Raw genomic sequence first — 19,787 nt, forward strand, 5'->3', positions numbered from 1 at the left:
CATATAGCTCCACTCTATCCAAGGTGAGAAGATTGCCGGGCGACTTCTAAAGCTGACCGTGGAGCTTAGCACTGCAGTGAATGTACGCAAGTTTGCAACCATATGCTATAAATAGATGAGTATATGTTACTTAAAATGACGTTTACTTAAAATAATAAGATCATTTACTCAAAAAAACCTTTTTCTTACGAGGACCAGGGGCAAGGGAAGGAGTTATGGCAGGACTGCTATTTCCCAAGTGTCTCCAAACCCCTCTATATCGTTCTCCAAAGACCTCCTTACTAAGGTCACCAGTAAAAGAGAGTTTTCCTGCATGTCTTTCCTTCCCATTGCTTTAGTGCGTTCTTTTTTCTGTGTAAGTCGTTCCTTTGTTGACTCCAGGTTGTCCATACTTGAAGTCACAACTAGACCAACAGGCCAGTCCGAGAACTGTGGCTTCATATTTTTGGTGTCACAGTTATTTAGACACTTGACATTTCTTTCAATTACCCAGTTTTATTGGAATATGTTGCTGTGGTCTGCTAGCCAAAACAAGGACTTTACTAAAAAAAAAAAAAAAATAAAAAAATAAATTGCTGGCTAATACTATTTGCATGGTAATTGCTTTGCAGTGCCTGTTAAATCAGTGTTTCTGGCACAGCTTTGTGATAGCAGAAGTAAGGATATTAATATGCTATGACAAAAAGCTTTTCCCATTTTCTGTTTTTTAAGTTAATTACTATTTTCCCATGGCAGGGTTGTGTGGGAAATGTATCCGTTGTTACCCTCAGCTTCATGGGGTTGTGATGAAGGCCGTTGCATGGGCTGGAAAGTGGTGATGTTCACAGATTTTTAGGGAAATGTTTAATGCGACAGGGTGAGCTCTGCTGTAGACTTCTTGTCCCTTTGTGGCCCAGCTGACCAGCACAGGAGCAGAAAACCCAGCCTGTTTCCAGCTTGAAAATGACTGATGACATGTGCCATTCATCAGTCTGAAATGCCTGCCGTGCATCCTCAGCATAATTAATCTGCATGTATGCTGGAAATCCAACACCTTCAGACCATGCTGGATTTCCCGTCTGCTTTCATTACGGGTTGAGCACGTGCACAATCATTTTGACACATCCAGATGAAGTGGACTGTGTCCATACACTGGATGACAAAGGTGTCCGTGTTTCCATCTGGGATTTGCAGGCAAGAAATACATGAGCCTCAGATAACTCCTAATTCAGGGTGTAAAAAGCAACGGCTATCTCATGGTTTGATCTCAGTTTGATTTCTCCCCCTAGAGCATTAATGGCAGTTATATAGTGTATGTGTTGTCTGGGAAGAAACTTCTGTACCTGCCTGCATTTTTTAGGTCTTGTCACAGCTCCTAGTTGTTTTTAGTAAGCATTTGGTGAAGTTTGGGATTGCAAAAAATAATCTTACAGGAAAAATTTTTAACGTTATATAATATATCCTGCTTTAAGATTTCTAAGATGCCTCATACCAAAGCTCTTTTGTCTCTAGTGCATCGTTGCATGCCGTTATTTTTAGCTGCATGATTTAAAAATGTTACTGTAAAGACACTATTACACATTTTCTATATGTTTGGGTTTTGGGGGTTTTTTAAGTGCTCACAGGACTCGTTGCAATTTGTAGTTACAGCTTAATTAATTATTAGGCATATGTAACTGTCAATCAATAATTTAGATACTTCTGGCTCACAGTTTTTGGAATGGAGCTTGGTTTATGAAGAGCGAACAAATATACCATTCCATCTGTTAGCCGAACCACCTAGCACAAAACCATTTGGGGCATAATTATGTAGTTGGCAAGAGTTTCAAAAAAATGTGATTTCTGGAGTTTTAAACCCGATTGATGCTTTACTTTGTAGTGATGGAAACCTGACTAATGCAACAAGGACCAGTTCTTTTTTTCACACCTCTGAATAAAATAACTTGTGTTCACCTTGCAAAAAATGCCTAACATAGATGAATATAGGAACCAAGAGACAGGCGTGAAATAATCCTGAGAGCCTAATCACAGGAATGGAATTGAAGCCGGTCTGTTATAAGCAGTTGAAAGGAGTCACGTAGGAGTTGCATCATTGTCCTTTTAATCTCTGTAGGAAGAGACTTGGGACAATTTGGGAAATGATTTTTTCCTTCTTGATGGTAGTGCGAATGTTTTTCTGAACTCCGGGTTTTACAAGATTGCTACATCTGCAAATCTATTTTCCTATTCTTTCAGTGATAAAATGTCTTTAATCCTCTGGAATCACAGAATACACATGTAAGAGACTTAGCAAATATTATTTGAAATACAAAGAAACTTTCTCTTTTTAACTCCTGGAAGGGGAAAACAAGCTCATGCAAGGTTCGCTATAGGTTAAATAAAACTTCTGAAGTAGGAGCAAATAGATACACCATTTAAAAAGAAAAACAAATTGCTCCAACTGTTTACTGCTGGTTGCAAACAGTCTTTAAGTGTGCATACACTATAGTGTGTGTTGTAAAGCTGCAGCTGAGACAAAGCTGGTTTAATGGTGTGAGTAGTGTTTGTAAGGCACACCAGGAGACTTAAACAGGTAGTTAGCATAAAACTTAGTCCTTTTTTACTAAAATCTGTGAGAATCTCAAACAGAACCTGGGACCGTGCTTTGACGTTTTACTGTTTGCTGGTGTTCAGAGCATGTGGTCACACCTGAACAACTCGACGTTCTGTATGCTACGGAAAGACACAGGTAAAAATTTGCAATTGAAAATTCAAGGAAATGAGGTTATTGAAGAGGGGTCTTATTTATGGATAAGAAACACCTGCTCAGAGTAGTTTGCTTTGTTGTCTTCTCCCTGTGGTAAACCATTGGCATGCCATATTTTAGTGTCTGGGAAGGGAGCATCCTTTTGATTTAATTGTTTGCATAGTTAAAGCCATTCAGTTATCATTCAGTTTAATTAAATTACTTTTAAGATATAATTTTAGTGAAGGGAAAAATGATCTATCATTAAAATTTTGATTGAATGTTGTTGGGGTTTTTTTTGTGGCAGATATTGGGGAAGAGCCTTTGAGATAACTTTAGTAATAAAAAAATCCTTCTGGTAGTCTGTAAAATGTGTTATCTGTAATGAAAATAGAATCGTTGATATTGTTAATTAATAAGTGATGAATTAGTCTGGAACCTGACACTTAATTTGCCCCAGTAATGGCATTCAAGGGAAATCACAGACTACACAAGGCTGTCATTCTCAAGAAGTCCCTCTTCTTTGGTTTGTAGAAACTTACGGTTCTTCAGCTAAAAATCAGGATTTGGCTTTTGTCTCCTGTGAGGAGAAATCTACGAAAGAAAATACGTATTATTTCACAGAGTAAGATTGAGAAGCGTGAGTTCTGTGTATGAAAATTTGCATTTCCTATATGAAACCGAGCATATTGTTGCACTCGAACAATGGATAAAGATTTCCCACACAGTATGAGGTGCTCAACCAAATACTCCAAGTCACTTCTGTAATTGCCAGAATGTGTCTCTCGGTAAGTACTGGTGGAAAAACAGATGTCCTTAGTGGATCAGTCTGGATGTCTTTCCCTATCGAGCAGAGAATTGGTTTTCTGTAGGCTTCCCTGTAAGCTTTTCTTTCCACTTGCACCCATTCCTATAGTATTCATGTCGTTTTTTTTTTTTTTTTTATTTTTCAAATTTTCTGTACAGTTCCTTATATTTTTATTCCTGAAACCATCTTAACAGTGGGTATTATGAATACAAGTGTTGTCTGAAATTGCATCAGTAAGGGATAGACGATCAAACTTGCTCTGACTGTGGATATTAATGAATTAATTTTATGCTGGAAGAGCAAATTGCTTACATTATTACATACAAACCATTTGAATAATCTGTTTTCTAAATATTTTTAATTAGGTAAAATTATTAAGACAGTGAAAATGGGTTCATTTTTTAAACTTAAGATGTGAGCAGTCAAACTGTGACTTGTTTGTTGTGTTATTCTTCAGTTTCAGTTGAACAAATTGATAACAAGATATTAAAATTAACATTAAAATGCTACCTCTGAACTCCTTCTAAACCAGTATTCAGTCTTTGCCAAAAGAGAGTCTAAGATACAGCAAGGAGCAGTCCCAGATGGTTAACAGGTAATAGCCTATAGAAGGGCAGTAACCTTGCTTTAATTATTACAATGCATAGAAGAATGTGTTACAAGCCTTAATTTAAAACACATTCATGGGCAGTTTCTTAGCAAATCAGTTGTAGAAAGGGTTACTTAATTTGTCTGTCTGTCTGATACATAAATTAACCTATATCTAAAAAAAAAAAAAACCCAACACTAGTAAGGATAGCATTTGAAGCAGAGATTGAGAAAATTGAAGTGATGGAAAGATTTTGAAAGAACTTAATCCCTTGCTGCTTCTCATCCTCCCTATAGCCACAGCCTATTACACCAGCGTGTATAATCTTCAGGATGTAGTAAGGCTCCCTGAGAATGCAACCAAGGGATGTTCACTTCTGCTCCAAGCCACCAGGTTTCTTCTGTTTGGTTTGTTTGTTTTTTTTGTTGTTTTTTTTTTTTTTTTTTAGTAGAGAACAGGAACTTAAGCAAAACGTACAGTCCTAACAAAGTGTTTGGTGTTACCTCAACCACAAACAGAGCAGAGGTCCCTTTTGGTCCTGAGCAGCACCCCTCAGTGCATCTCCCTTCCTTCAGGCCACAAAATGTTCTGGGGTAGGATTGTTAAAAGACAGGAATAGAAAATTATCTGCTATGTTGCATTATTCAGAGAAATTGGTAAAAATGAGGATTCTTCCAATTTTTTCAAATGTCCCACAGAAGAAGGAGTAACTGGGCAAGAAGAATCTGGATGTGCTTGAAACATGGGGATGTGAAGGGATCGTTCAGCCTCAGTTTCTCCAGGTGACTGTAGCCATGCAGGTTGGTTGGAAACACTGAAATTCTGTGATTGGTCCATGAGTAGCAAATTAAAAGGACTGTTTCTACTGCCTGGTGTGTCTTGTCCCAGATGCTGTTCCTAAAAAAGCACCTTTTTTTTTAATATATAAAGTGTTAGGGATATATGTACAAAATTAATTCAATATTCCCATTTCTGTACAACTGTTCTTTTTTTTTTTTTTTATGCCTATTTTTTACATCAGTGATGTCTTGTACAATGAGTTCCAAAGTTTAGGTTTTTTACTTTATGGTTATTTCTGATGCTAGAGCGTGGATGAGCCCTTGTCACACTCCATATCCTCTTCTTGCAGGTAGGTAAGAACGTACCACAAAAAAAAAAAAAAAAAGGAAAAAAAAAAAAAAAAGGAAAAAAAAAAAAAAGGAAAAAAAAAAAAAAGATCCCCCGTGCTGTAAAACAGCTTCTGTGCTAAATAATGACAAGAAACAACAAAGAAATATGGCAGGCAGTTTAATGAGGAATAGAAAATAATAATAATAATAATAATAATAATAATAATAATAATAATAATATAAAGTGAAGCAACGTAAAATTGTGAGGGGTATAAAAAAAAGTGGGGGGGGGTGTGTGCTTGTTTTAAAATCAAGTGCCAGTGTATTACCTTTCCCGTTCGTGGTTTTATTTTTGGAATAGCCCTGTGTGGACTGGCCACTAGAGGGGGAATGGATACACGTTTTGCTGTTGTGCTGCAGTTGTAAATCCAGATTCTTTGCCTCTCTCCTTACGTACAAACTTTTCCCAAGTCATTCATCCTTTCACTCGTCAGTAGCTCAGCCTTATCTAGCAGTTATATCCTTTCCTAACCGGTGTTTAACAGAACCGGGGACTGGTTTCTAACTGAAGGCACGGTACTGATTTATATCAAGCTATTTAATTTCTTGAGAGCTGTTCTGTTATTTATACATTCGAGATATTATTCCACTTTTCTTTTCTTTTTTTTTTTTTTTTTTTTTCTCTGCACACTGAGCAGAGATTTTCAGTGCAATATCCAGGTAGAAAGTTGTCCAGTTATTGCATATAACTTACATCACCGAGGCACAGATGAACCGTTTTCCTTTTATCTTGTCTTTTGCTTTGTGTTTGACAATTCAGAATTTCACCCATCAAAGCTTATATAATCTTCAGCCTTTGGAAGTCCCTTTGCACATCCTTACGATTTTCATTACTTTTTGTGATATAAATAATCTGTCATTTAAAAAATGCCGTACATTCTCTGATTGTAGCTCAGATGATTCAACAGCCCTGCACTTGGGACCATACTGCACTCCATTTTATCACTGTATTGAGTAAAAGGCCTCTATATTTTGGGGCACCTAGCTATAATAGTTTTCTCTGAGCGTGTAGCTTGTCTTATTTATGGGAAACTGAATGTCTTTTCACGGTGTTTTGTCAAAAGCTCTTTAAAAGTCCGAATATAAAATTACCTTTTTTTGTGTACCACTTTGCTAATATTATGCTCAGCCAAAAGGACTGGAGTTTATTAAGAAACATGATGTTACGCCACAGACAACCAGCCAATTTACCCCTAGGGAATGTTATTATAGATGTTAATAGATCTTGAAACAAATTTAACAGTTGCTGAGGTAAGACTTACTGGTCTGTTATGATCATCTCTTATCTGCTCTAAAATAGGGGAAGTCAAGTGTATTTTAGTTATTCAGGTTTTGGTGCAACATCTACTTTTACTAGAAACCTCCATTTTTTACTAGCTCCTCCACTTCATTTTTACACTTCCTTTTTAAAAAAAAAATTCTTGACAAACACCATTTGGTTGTCTTGTTTTGTTGTTTTAAATGCCCTAGTGCTTTAAACACTTTAACTTTTATTTCCCAATTACTAACATCAGTATTACCTAGAAACAATAGATCTGAGATAGATTTTAGTGTTTGTTTCGAGTTTGATTTTCCAGGACTTATTCATCAAGTCCTCATTAAGAGTTATCATTAACAGCCATAGCTTGACTCCTTTGCTAATGAAAAATGACAGATTGGGGCTAGATTATTCTACATCATGGGAAAACATAACCAGGGAAAAAAGAGAAAAGTTTTCAACTCCCTTTTTTATGAAAGATACACGGTGTAACTTCATGAAACTACTTAGAGGAACATTTTGGGAAGATCTTTGTTCCACTGGCTAGAATAACCCATTGTAATTTCTAACAATTGCTGGAATCAGAGAAATGCGTACACAGAACCAATACAATAGGTTTACTTCAGGCTGGAACTTCCACCCATCAAAAAGGCATCAATGAATTTAGCATTTTGTCATCAAATATCACCACAGTGCTTTGTTATTCCTTGATGAGTTTCTCCTGTGTCGGTTATCACCTAAATCTTGTTGTCATTAATCTGCTATGGGCACTGTCCCCTTTTCACTTTTGCCATTTATTTTTTAGCAGTTTCTATCCCACGTAATTCACCATTTTGCAGTTGATCCTTGATGCCCTCCACCTTCTGCAAGCTTAAGCATTGTCCCGTGCGTTGTTTTTTTTTGTTTGCTGGTTTGTTTGTTTGTTATTTTTCCCATAGAAAATATGTCACATTTCTTCTACTCAGTTACTGTCTCCATTATTTCTTTGTCTTTCAGGCCATAGGATTCACATTCAATTTATTAGACTACAGCAATTACATAATAAATTCATTACATCCAGTTGTTGTTTGGGAATTTGTTCTGACGGTAGCATTGGGTTCTGGGCTGTCTGTAAAGGTAGTTACAGCACAAGGGGAAGGTTTGTGAAGATGGAGGCAGCTGCATATGCCGGTAAAAAAAATACAGAATGTTCAATATGGAGTGACATTTACATGAAATTAAGGTAAACATTTGACATGTGGTGGCCTCTTTAACATGGGGATTGCAAACCTTTCAGCAGCAGCCACAAATTTCTGTTTGCTGTTGAAAAATTGCTTGGGGAAATAATCTGGATCAGAGAAGTAAATTTTCTGTCAAGATAAACTTTAGTAAGGAGACAAGTTTTAAAAAAAAAAAAAGGGGGGGGAGGGGAATCCCTAGGTGTTTTATCTCATTATTATTAACATTCTTTAATATTTACCAGGCTCTTTTAGCAAGCCAGACTGTCAGTAGAGGCACTTAACCACAGAGGCAGATTCAGGTTTACTCACGGGGGCTCACTTTACCTTTCGACTTGCAAAGAGGGTTGATAGCAGATGTGTTTCAAAGGGCTGGCTGTTGTTAAAAGAACCAAAACCTCTGGAATTCAGTAGCTGTGGACTGTTCTTGCAGTTTAGTTTGGGATTTTCAGGGTTTCCCTCTTCCCCCCCCTACCTTTGTTTGGCTCTGCCTGTGAAGTTCTGGGAATGAAAAATGGAAGAGTGGGTAAGAAGAGATAAAAATTAGGGGGAAGGCGTGTACTTTAAAGCATGATCAGAAACCTGTTTTCTGTTTGCGTCCCCCAGCTATTAGGAGGCTGTTTGTTCATGCCTTACTGTAACTACAGGGGTACAGAGGTGTGCTACTGCAGGGAGATCTGGTCTATATGGTCTGCATTGCCTTCACTGAATAAGCACCTATATCAATTTGATATGTCCATGCATAATTTTTTTTACCTCAGATTTTACTGAAAATACAATTTTTAGTCCTCTTTCTGGTGTTGTGCTCTGCTTTGCTCTTAGGAGAAAGGTACGTCATGAAAAAGACCAGAACAAAGTTTGTAATAAATTAATGACTGGGCTTACTGTCTAACCATGTCAGTCAGAGAAATCTGCTCTGCTAAAAATGGTAATTCAGTGATGAAGTCGATTTTTATACTTACCTATTACCTTTGAAATCTTGGATTTAGTCTTTGTTAGCTCAGAAACAGAACCGAATTGGTCATGTTCCCATAGCACCCATGTTGAAAGACATCTTGCTGGCGGTAGTTACTGTGTCTGGTGAGGATGTGAAGAACATGAGAGCAGTGAAATGGTTTAAAATAAAAAGTGCCTTAGCAGAATAGTAGGTGCTGTTTGCCAAGCACAGGCGCACATAATATTATCCTTTGGCCACTGCCAATTCTCTCTAATTTCTGTAAGTGATGTATGTATTTGGATTTTTGGGAAGGGGAGAAAAGGTGAAAAGCTGGTGTTTATTTTAAAGTGCATTTCTTCTCTTGTAATGCACATCCGTGTACTTTGAACTCAAACTCTTTTCAGTGCAGCCTGTTACCTCTGACTGTCTCACCCAACTATCACACCAGCAAAGGCGAATAAGAACAATAATTGCTTTAAAGGTGGAATAATTGTGTCTGAATGCCAACAAGTGACGTTATCTTTATAACAAAAACAATTGCCCTGTTCTGACGGAAATACAGATTTCATTGCAAATATGTTCACTTTAAAGCAGACACACTGCAATAAAATTACAGTGCTTTGCAGCATTCATCTTGGATCTTCACAGCCACCCACCCAATTACAGGCTGTGTCTTGCCAGCAGAAGATTGTTGCTTGGTTTCTGTAATATTTTTGTAGCTTTGCTTTCCTCTACATAACTTTAGAGGTAGACTGCGCTTACTCCTTTCCTTTCACCAGGTTTTTCTCCTGTAAAAAAAAAAATAATTGGCTGGTATGGAAAGTCTTTCGCATGGCTCTAAATGTAATTTTTTTTTTTACGTAGAAGATACTCTGAATAGTTGTTTCTAATACCTTAATAGCTCTGGTTTATGTCAGTAATTATATGAAAGGTTAATCTTTAAATCACCAGCATTTCCTAAATTCCTAATCAACTTCATGCTTGGAAAGGAACCCGTATAAATGCTCAATTTGTTAATATTAGACTGGGTTGAGCAGGTCAAGGAAAAGTATAACCTTGATGCATAATGATAAATTGAACACAGCAAAAATATCTCAGATCTGTTTGTGGTAATAGCTGTGAATATGAAAGCTGAATATGAGGGAGAATGAGTGTGGATATAATTAGCAAGAGAATCTGCTGTAGCTCAAGATCACCCTTCTCCCTGAATGAGAGTTTCTTAAGGGATGTGGGAAAAAAAGAGATATTTTGGGTGGAAAAGTCTGATTTTCTAGAAAGTCTGTGGTGAACTGTGACTAGGATAGCTAAGAGGTTCAGCCAAAAAAAAAAAAAAAAAAAATTGCAGAAGAGGCATGGTGCTGGAGTTCAGCGAACAAGATGATGGATGAGGGGGACATTGTGCTCCCAGGGAACAGGGAGTTGGCAGAGGAGGTTACGGGGTTGTGTGCGCGCACGTTTGGGGAAGCATGTCCGTCTGCCCCTCTGGAAACAGGAGAGAGTTTGAAAAGGCAGGGGGAGAGAGAGAGAGAGATGCTGGGCATCTTCCTTAAATCCCTTCTGTTGTCCTTGCCACAGTTTTAATGTGGGAGGTAAAGGCACAGCCAAACCTCATTTCCCACGCGTGCACGCTGGCCCCCTTGCCTTCACACCGGTTCTTGTCTTCCCTTTCATCCTGTCCCCTCACCCTTCCCATTTCTCTTTCTTGCTCAGTAGAGCTATTTAGTGTTGTACCCTCCTTTCCAGAAGCTGTTTCATCCCTGCTTGCACAGTTTTTAAAACTGCTTTCTCCACCCACCTTCAGTCTTGCTTTTTCATCTGTGCTAGTCCTTTAGATTTAGCATCTTCAAAAAAGGCAAAAGAATCCAGTAACAACCTGATTTAGTTGTCTTTACTCCAGTCTTCTCTCTCATCTTTTGTCTCCTCTTAATTTCTTTTATTATTATTACTGTTATTATTATTATAGCACTAGAAATAAGCTTCCTAATTACATACTCCCTCTTAGTTGCCATTCAGAATACCATTGGAGAAGCTGGGGGGAAGGGAAGGGATATTCAGAGTGTCCTTTTGCTAATAATGCAGAACGAGACACATACGAGAAACAAATTCAGTCCATCTCAAAAGCCAACGAGGGGCTTTTTATCAGAACCAAAGAAAATGATCAAATAGGCTCATTTCAAGTGTCCCTCAATGCCTCAGCCATAAAAACATACAGAATATATTAAAGCATACAAAAATATCCTTAGGTATGATGAATGCTCTTTCTCCAGCAGACGTATGCAAGGCAGTTATGAACCAGACATGGGACTGCATCTTCGGACTGGTACAGAGGGTCTAGTTATTGCTGTGCACATGAGGAACAGGTCACCCCCTTGGTCTAACCCCTTGCAGTACTCAAACAGCATGGTAAAGGAGGGAATTTGCAGCTTTAACACAGAATTTCTTTGTATTTTATATATTCAGGCCAGAAACAGAATGTGGTACATTAGCATTGATTCTGTGGTTTCATATAACTTTTTTTTTTTTTTTTAAGTAGTACAGAAAGGAAGGAAAAAAGACAGAAAGGAAAATAAATCATCCCTTATATACATTCAAAGCATACACAGCAACAGTTCCTTCATCACTGGGTGCACTGTGAGTGTGTATTGATGTTAGCAGCAAGAGATTGCATATTAGAGATCTGTAACACTGGTAGTGTTAACCATCCTCAGAAAAGGTAGCTCTTTTGCTTGCCTTTCACCCTGTCTTGTGTGTTAAAAGTCACTTGAATCTAAAGAATATAATGTTAATTACCTAATTATAAATGGGAGATTAGTCCTATTAAGTGGAACATTAAAAGGGGAATATTGAAAATATTTTCCTTCCTTTGATATTCCCCAAGGATCTCCTGGACAAAAAACTGTCACAACTCACCCCAAAAGCATCTTTTTTTTCTTTTTTTTTTTTTTTTTTTTTTTCTGTCGTCTTCCTTTTGATTTTGGAGCCATTTCATAAGCCAGAATAAGGGCATCAAAAGAGAGGGAATGACATATCTCTGGACAGTTGGTGAACATGAAATTTGGAAGGAAATTTGTCCCTGCAGTTGCTATAAATGCAGTACAAATATAATAACTCTCATATATACCAATGCAAGCAGCCTGGAGCAGGATGAATAACTGGATTTGCAATAGCTGGATTGAAATGAAGTACTTGCTATTTTATTTCTTTATTACCCACATATTTTCCATGTAAACTTTCAGACTAGATGTGGGCACCCTGTGGATTACCTTCATGCCATGCAATAGCTTTTTCCACCACTAAATATTCATAGGGTATTGAGATCTCCAGATATCTTCTGGAGATCATGAGGAGGTTTTCTCTAGAAGATATTAGAAAAGATTTCTTGGTGAGAATTTTTAAATATATTGTTTTCAGAGTTTAATAAGTGCTGTACTCTTATATAGAGGATCCATCCATCCATCCATCCATCATCCTGCTAAGGGTGGCAAGTCATTGGTGGTCACTACCTCTCTTCAGGAGAAAAGGCAACAGGCAATACGAAAATCAGCTCTCACTTAGGAAATCACTGCACCTTTAAAGAAAAAGGTTCTGTTCACTTTACTTGAGCTGTCAATGCAAGATACATGAACCACAGAGGTGAATAAATTCCAAAGGCGGAATTGCTCACGTCTTTGCAAACGTAGCTTGAGGTTGCTAACACCAATAAACAGCAGGAATAATTCCAGAAGGGTGCAATCACTAGTGTGTTTAAAATACAACCCACAAATATGCTAAAAATACATAGAAATACAACCACGGGATGATTGTCGGTGTCAGTCTTGCATCAGATTTACAGGGGCAAAATCATGACTGCACTAATGCGTTTCCTTATAGCAACAGGGGGTCACTATAGAAATAAAGCTAATTCACTTTTTTTTTAACCATATGTAGACGATATTTTAACAATCTTGGTTGGTTTTGGAGGCTTCCTGGCAAGAAGCTGTAATCAGCCCTTCTGGCTGCAGTGCTGCATGTTGATTTGAGGAACATGTAGCGTAGTCCAAAGTTAGAGAGCCAATTTTTCACAGTTAAATTCCCTATCGATTTCAGAGAAGGGCTTAATGGGGAAAACACATATAGGTTGTCCCTTAGCATGGCATAACGTATTTTCTCTTAAAAATATGATCAGGCACCCAAAGAGGCAAGGGGCGCTGCACCTACTCCCTGCCCTCACTGTTAGGTTTGTACATGAACACTCAACCCCTCAGGTCACTTGGGAACCTCAGGATGGATCAGACCCTTGTGGGTCTGAGGCACAGAAACAGAAATGTGCATTTGTTTCAAAGGAGAAAAGCCTAGTTTTAACAGTGTTAGCTTGTTTCAAAGCTGTGGGTAAATTTTCAGTGGCATTGGTAAAACAGCAGTTGATTTTCATTAAATTTTCTATCAAGAAGTCCTCTCCCAATACATTAATCTCATTGCTTTCACAGATTACATTATAGTCTCACTGGATAAAAATTTTGATTAAGAGGCTATGGTCATATTTAATATTAAACAGGATGAGATATACCAAATAGAGGAAAGTAAGTTCTGATTCCTTAAAAATAGTGACAGTCAGAAAAAAAAAAAAAAAAAAAAATTCACTCTTTACATTCAAAATGAATGGCTAAAACCTGTTGTGCCAGGAAAAAAATGGTTTAAAAATGGTTTATTCTGTGCCTAGTTCTGCTTTATAAGTCTGCTGTAGCCTTTTAAGAGTAGGTGGCACTTCGATGCTATAAAAAAGAAAAAATCTGTGTTAAATTAAAATATATGTTAGATTTCTGGTTTTTCCCTCTTTTGGTGGTAACCTAAGGATAGAGAAATATGTACAAAGCATAGAAATTTTGCCCAGTTCATCATCCATAACATTTTATTAGCATGTAATGCTGTATGAAGAAAATTTCAAGATGCCTGATGTTATAAAACTACCTCATCTTCATTAGTATGAGAGGAGTTGTGGAAAAGATCAGTCAGTAGGTTGTTCACATACTGGAATGAAAAATCCAAAATGCAAGGAAAGGAAGCCTTTATTTAAGGGCAATCAAATAAAACAGCTGTGTGATTCTACATTAGTAAATCACTGCTCATATCCATCAGTTCCATTTATCAGTCATTAGTAAGGAGGGTTCGTATGCTTTCAGCCTCTGCAGGGATTTTAGAGTGGTTTTGTTAGTGAAGGCTGGTGGTGAAAGTGAGGGACACGAGATAGGCTTTGCTAGCAGTTTACTCTAGGACCCTGAAGTATGCTCTCATAACTCTCTGTCTTACTCTGACAGTGTTACAGCCAAGGTTTTACTCTGGATAGACACACAGGTTTCACCACTGGGAACCAAATAGCTTTTTGCTCTTCTCCACTGACCATGGCACCACAGTGCACAAAGCAAGGGTGTCTTTGCTCTTAGCATATCTCAAAACAAGCATAAAAGTGGGAAATGCCAGTAAAAGCCCTTAAATTTAGAATTTATTTATTTTTGTTTTAAAGAAAATGGCGATGAGCACATTTTGGCAGTGTTTCAGTTTGGGTTTTGCTGTTTGTTGGTTGTTTTTTTTTTTTTAAGTGAGATTTTGCAATATGATCTGTTTTGATACAAAATACTTTCAGGGGTCATGATGCAGTTTTTATGGATCTTACAGCAACTACCAAGTGAGCTGTGCTTAAAAATCCTCAGAAATCCTGTCCCAAGGACACAGTCAAAACTTTAGCCTTTCTGAGGTGCACTGGCTCCTTGCTGTACTGACATCCAGTTACAGGTAGCACATTAACAAAAATATAATTCCAGTGTCATGCTTCATATCTTCAGTAACATGATGTAAGTGAATGTGTACTAATTACAATGTGAAGCCACCTGGTTACTTTTAAGTTTTCTATTTTACGTGGCTTCTTTGCTCCTAGACTTTTCATTTCAACACTCAGTATGAAGAGAAAAAGAGGTTAAACTGTTGCATTTTGTATACAGGGAACAATTCATGTAATGTACACCAGTCTGTAAAAACTGTAAATGCTATTTTTTTTTATTTTAAACAGTTTTCTTAGTTTACAAAAGATCAATAATTGGTACCTTTTTACACTCTCAGATTCCTGAATATTGACAGATCTTCAAAGGGAGTATTAGCATATGAAATCTTAAGATTGACTGTCCTGAAGGTTTTTAAGACACGATAAAGCTAAAATATCAAGTCTTTCAGACAGCCCCTCTTAACAATTTCGGCAGAGGAGTGTGTCAGAAATCACCAGCAAAGCACAGCAACCCCCCCCGTGCCACTGTCTGCCTGCACGCTGTTATTTGGTTGCACACTGTTTAAATCCCCAAGGAAAATCACACCTCGCATTCCCTCGCTGGCTGCTGGTGACAGGAACAAGATCCGTACTCATTAATGATCACCAGGGCTCCCTCAATGTGGTTGGGTTTGTAATCAACGTAATACTCCTGGGCTGACATGGCAGCCATTTGATGCATGGTCTGTTTTTGCTTCTGCTTTCTGCGCTGTGTTACAAAGCACTGTCTTAGTTGCCTTAAGCTGGCTGGAAAGCACTTCCAGGAGACGTACAACACTAAAACCACAATGAGGAAGGAAAAAATCAGTGCCATGGTCCCCGTCACCACCTTGTGAATCTGAACGGCGTTCTCCGAGTTCTCGCCGGGCATGGTCACTGTTATGGCGTATGTCGTTTGGTCCCCTTCGCTGTCCTGCACGTCGTAGGTGGCGGTGGCAGAGCCGTAGCTGAACGTTTGGTCGCTGTTGTTCGTTACCGGGGAGAGGGTGTTGACGCTCGTTGGATCTGCCCCGTCTTCACACAAGTGAAAAGCGTACACCGCGTCCAAAACATCCTCGCCCTGGGCGTAGTCAGGGGTGGCACAGAGCAGATTGCTGTCGTAGCGACCCTTGAAGTTGCTCAGCCAGGAGGCCAGGGCGCAAACGTTACGGCTGCAATCCCAGGCGTTTGCAGAAAGGCTGATGCTAGTGAGGGACTTCCAGGAGTCGAGGACTCGGGAGTCGATGTAGGTCAACCGGTTGGAGTCCAGCTGCAGGGATTTGAGGTGAGGTACACTTTCGAAAACATGAGGTTCGATGTATTCAATTTCGTTGCCGGAGAGATCCATTTTTTCAAGTTGCCATATCCAGTCCAAAGTGTTTACTACGATGGTAACTTTATTCCTTCGCAAGCAGAGGGAGTGCAGGGAGATGAGCCTGGGAAAATGGGCTAAATTCACTTTCACCAAGTCATTGTGCTCAAGGTGCAGCTCAGTGAGTTTGAACAAGCCTGCAAAAGAGTTTCGAGCCAGGCTCTTTAACTGATTGTATCCTATGTCTAGAAACTTCAGGCTGCGACAGTCCTGAAAAATTCTCACTGGCACAAACTTGATGGCGTTCGACCGCATGTGCAAAGTTGTTAGTTTTCTCAGCCCGTGAAACAGGTCAGGCTCCAAAGACTGTAGGTTGTTGTATGATAAATCCACACTGCGCAAGTTTGGCATGGGTCGGAAAGTGGTGTTGGGCAGTTGGGTTATTTTGTTGGAACTCAGGGTGAGCTCTTTAACTCGCCGCAATTTTTGAAAGGCATTCCCCTCCACTGAGCAAATGTGATTGTGATCCAGATAGAGCCACGTGAGCTGCATTAACCCTGTGAACTGTCCATCATGCAGCTCTGAAAGGCTGTTGTACCGCAGAGACAAGCCCATCATGCCCGACAGGTTGCGAGGCATCTCTGTAAGATTCAGTGATTCACAGTACAAAAGCCTGCCCTCACACCGACATAGCTGTGGACACCCACTATTCACGGCTGGAAGCATTTTAGAAAAGATACCCAGCGTACACAATATCAACCCCGGGGGCTTCCTCAGCAGCCAGTTTAAACAGAGACCAATAAGAAGGAAATCCATTAGCAAGAATATTTCCAAATATGCTTGAGAATGTCCATTGAATCTTTTCAAATTCTACATCATATTTTATTTCAGGGAAAAAAGAATAAGGAAAAAAAAAAAAAAAAACAAAACCCCAAAACAAAGCCAGAAAACCAAAGCAAAACAGCAAACAGAACAAACACAGAGGCAAATATTTCACTTTACAGCATGCAGGAGCTGTGCAGCATTAAAGTTCACAGACATTCAAAGGTAAAATGATAGTGATTTTGTTCATGTTAAATGCTGCAGCAAATAAAAAAAAAAAATCTTTCTTCATGAAAGAATTTAATTAAAAAGTGTCTTACCCACCCTTTTCCAGAGAGTGACAACCTCCATTCAGTTGCTTCCTTTGTGTTTGGACTAATTATATGCAGAGCTAAAAAAGACCCCTCTGTGCTACAAATTCAGTCCCTTTCAATTTTGTGCAAGGCTGGCAAGCTCACAATGTCTCACTTCGCTTCTGCTCAAAGAGCGAAAGGCTTGTCCAGCTAGCTTTTTAGCTGACTCCTAGGACCTGCAAGTTTCAGAACTATGTACATGAGCTTGATCTTCTCCTTCTCCCTCTGTCCTTTTCTCTGCAGTTAACACTGTGGCGTGAAAAAAACTCCAAACTCTTTACTAACGACTCCACAGGATTTGTCAATCTGTTTAATGTCCATCATTTGCAACGACCATTGACCGGCACAACCTTTACTCCATAGAGAGATTACCATTCATTCACTGACCGGCTAAGGGTAGCTTTATTTCCCATTCTTTGTTCGCTTTGCTTGTTAGGTGATGCTTAGAGCAGAGAGAGACAGCAAGAATCCCTTCCCTTCAGCTGAGCAGTGTGTTGCTAGAGCATGCAGAGGCACCCAGTGTTCACTGAGTGTCGTAAGCTGCTCAGGATTGTACGCCTGCACTGTGCATCTCAGCCATGGGCAGATTGAAAAGGGGTGGGCATAAAACCAACATTTGAGCGAACCAGGAAAGTAATATATGCTCTTTGATGAAATGGAAAATACTTTAAGCCTATCTCGCCATTTCTCAAACGGGCACGCACACACAGCCGCACAAATCATCAAGAGCGAGGCAGTGCTAAGTAGGAAGCTTGAGAATTAGGATGCTTTTTTTTTTTTTTTTTTTTTTTTTTTGCTTTTGTTTAAAGTCTGAATTTATAAACTATTAGCCGGGAGAGGGAGATACTTGATTTCTTGGTTTGGGAAGGAATTCGTAAACCAGTATCTTTGGATTGCTTTTTCTCTCTAATTCTGATGATGAGATTTGCCTTTTGGAATCTTGGGGTGGGGGAGTCGGGGTGGGGGGGGTGGGGGGGGAATGTGTTTTTCTTCTGACATTGTCTAAATAGAGCATGATTTGAAATTCTGTGCATTCTTTCTAATAGAAATGCAGCCAGAGCTCTGCAAATAGGAATGTCTGGTTTCATATAAGCTTTAATTACATTTGGTCTTTCTCCATCCTGCATATTTTGTGTGTGTTCAGCACATGCCTTTCCTAAAGGCGCTTTTTTTTCTTTTTTTTTTTTTTTTTTTTTTCAGTGTATGCTACGGCACACAAAACTATAATTCTTGCAGCATAAACATTACTGTGCTTTTGGAATGAGATCAATGTATAGGTTACTCTGACCATGTTGACAGCATGCAGAGAAAGGGTTTCAAACACGGTTAGTTACTAAGTACTGCAGATTGTGCTGGGTTTTTGTTCCGTGTACCAAAAAAAAATCCTTGCCTGATAATTTGCAGTCCTCATTATCTATGGGAAATGCATCGACAATGAGCTCTCTCTGTAATTTTTACTGACTGAAAAATATACGATACTTCTGTCAGGAAAACGCTGGCCATCTTTTCCTATTATGAAATAAGAGTCTAAAGCCTGGGTGCTGGTGAATGCGATCGGAGCTGACAGCTCACAATTCTGCATGAATTCTCTGTGAAGAAGTTTCACATGGAAATACAAGTATTGCAAGAGATTGTGCTCATTCTAAGTCACCGTCGGTTGTGAAAGGCTGGAGGCAGGGCAAAACTGTTGCATTTGCTTCCTTTTTCACAACTATATAAATTTAAAAAAAAAAAAAATTTTTTTGAAGTATCTGTTGCAGAGCTGTGAAATCCTGGTGCTGTTCGTGGTGTTTGAGTGTGGCTGGTTGCTCTGCGTGTGTGCTGGTAGGGATCAAGGAATGCAGTAATTTGATGCAGTAAAAGTTGTTTTACAGAAGTCCTGGAAAACTTAAGCTCTCGTACATAAAAATACGTGAAGGCGATTCATTACAAATGTATTTGCTAAAAAAAAAAAAGCTCTAAAAATAAATGACGAATATAAACCACTTTGACTGCAGTTTCAAAACCTAGGAATCAATGTGCTTTGATGCTCCCAATTCAGTTATTTCCTTTTTTTTTTCACAGTCCTTGCATTTCAGGGGTCTCAAAGCAAAAATGTGTTACTTTAATAGTGTATGAACCTCTTACGTTTTAGCAATCGGGCAGGAAAGCTGAATGTGGATTTCCTCTCCCAGGATTATGCTGTTTTATTCAAAGCAGGCTGTTTATGCAAGTGTCCACTGGTTGCAGTACACCTTAATTCTGTTTCTCGGTACACAAAAGCAGGAGGAAAAGCAACAACAGAACCAAGAGAAAGAGCACTGAAGCAGAAGAGCCTAAAAAAACCTTGTCCAAGAATATATTCCAGATTGCATTTCTCAATATTTTGATGCAATTAGCAGGAGAAAAGTTTAAAAAGATGACTTGAACTTTACAGATACTGAAAAAAAAAAAAAAAAAGCCTCAAAGCAATAAGGTTGTATCCCTTAAAAAACTGCAACCCTACCAGTCTTCATGGGGGAGGTCTTAATGCCTTCTCCCATGTAAGAATGTGGGGAGAGATCTGCAGCAGTAGCCCTAAAAATTTCAGCTATATCTTCGAGGAAAGCTGACATTTTCTGCAAATCAGATGATGATAACGATCTCTTAGTTACCATCTAAATGCTATGTAGAAGTGAAGAATTCCTCTAGCAGAGATGAAACTCCTTGATACATCACTGTGAAGAGCTGAATACTTTTTTTTCACTGCTGCTTCTTGCTATCACCTGGGATGCAGCTTGGATCCTAACCAATCTGCCTGTTCCCACAATGGCATATAATCCATTGTCATTTGGTTTCCAGAGGTAGAAATTAGAGGAGACAGTAG

At 38.8% G+C, this 19,787-nt stretch overlaps 2 protein-coding genes across 6 annotated transcripts in view; one reads left to right on the plus strand and one right to left on the minus strand.

Annotated features, from left to right (window-relative positions):
- Window positions 1-19,787, plus strand: part of CTNNA2 (catenin alpha 2) — a 526,704-nt gene that overhangs the window by 340,651 nt on the left and 166,266 nt on the right. The window contains exon 1 of one of the 5 annotated variants that reach the window (XM_074904292.1): window positions 15,631-15,740. The exons of 2 other annotated variants lie outside the window; for them this stretch is intronic. The gene's annotated coding sequence lies outside the window, so the exon portion shown is untranslated. Of the gene's footprint in view, window positions 1-15,630; window positions 15,741-17,234; window positions 17,339-17,666; window positions 17,686-19,787 lie in introns of those variants that run through there. 2 more of the 5 variants (XM_074904293.1, XM_074904294.1) reach the window with 2 other exon arrangements.
- On the minus strand, window positions 13,557-16,583 carry LRRTM1 (leucine rich repeat transmembrane neuronal 1). The gene has a single exon (XM_074904295.1). It carries the CDS (start codon window positions 16,581-16,583, stop codon window positions 15,018-15,020), a length of 1,566 nt encoding a protein of 521 aa, XP_074760396.1. The 3' UTR covers window positions 13,557-15,017.

This window comes from Athene noctua, chromosome 4 (genome assembly GCF_965140245.1).
Source record: "Athene noctua chromosome 4, bAthNoc1.hap1.1, whole genome shotgun sequence".
Lineage (NCBI taxonomy): Eukaryota > Metazoa > Chordata > Aves > Strigiformes > Strigidae > Athene > Athene noctua.

Excerpts from the sequence above, each read along its gene's own strand:
- LRRTM1 (XM_074904295.1), bottom strand. The coding sequence starts at position 16,583 with ATGGATTTCCTTCTTATTGGTCTCTGTTTAAACTGGCTGCTGAGGAAG.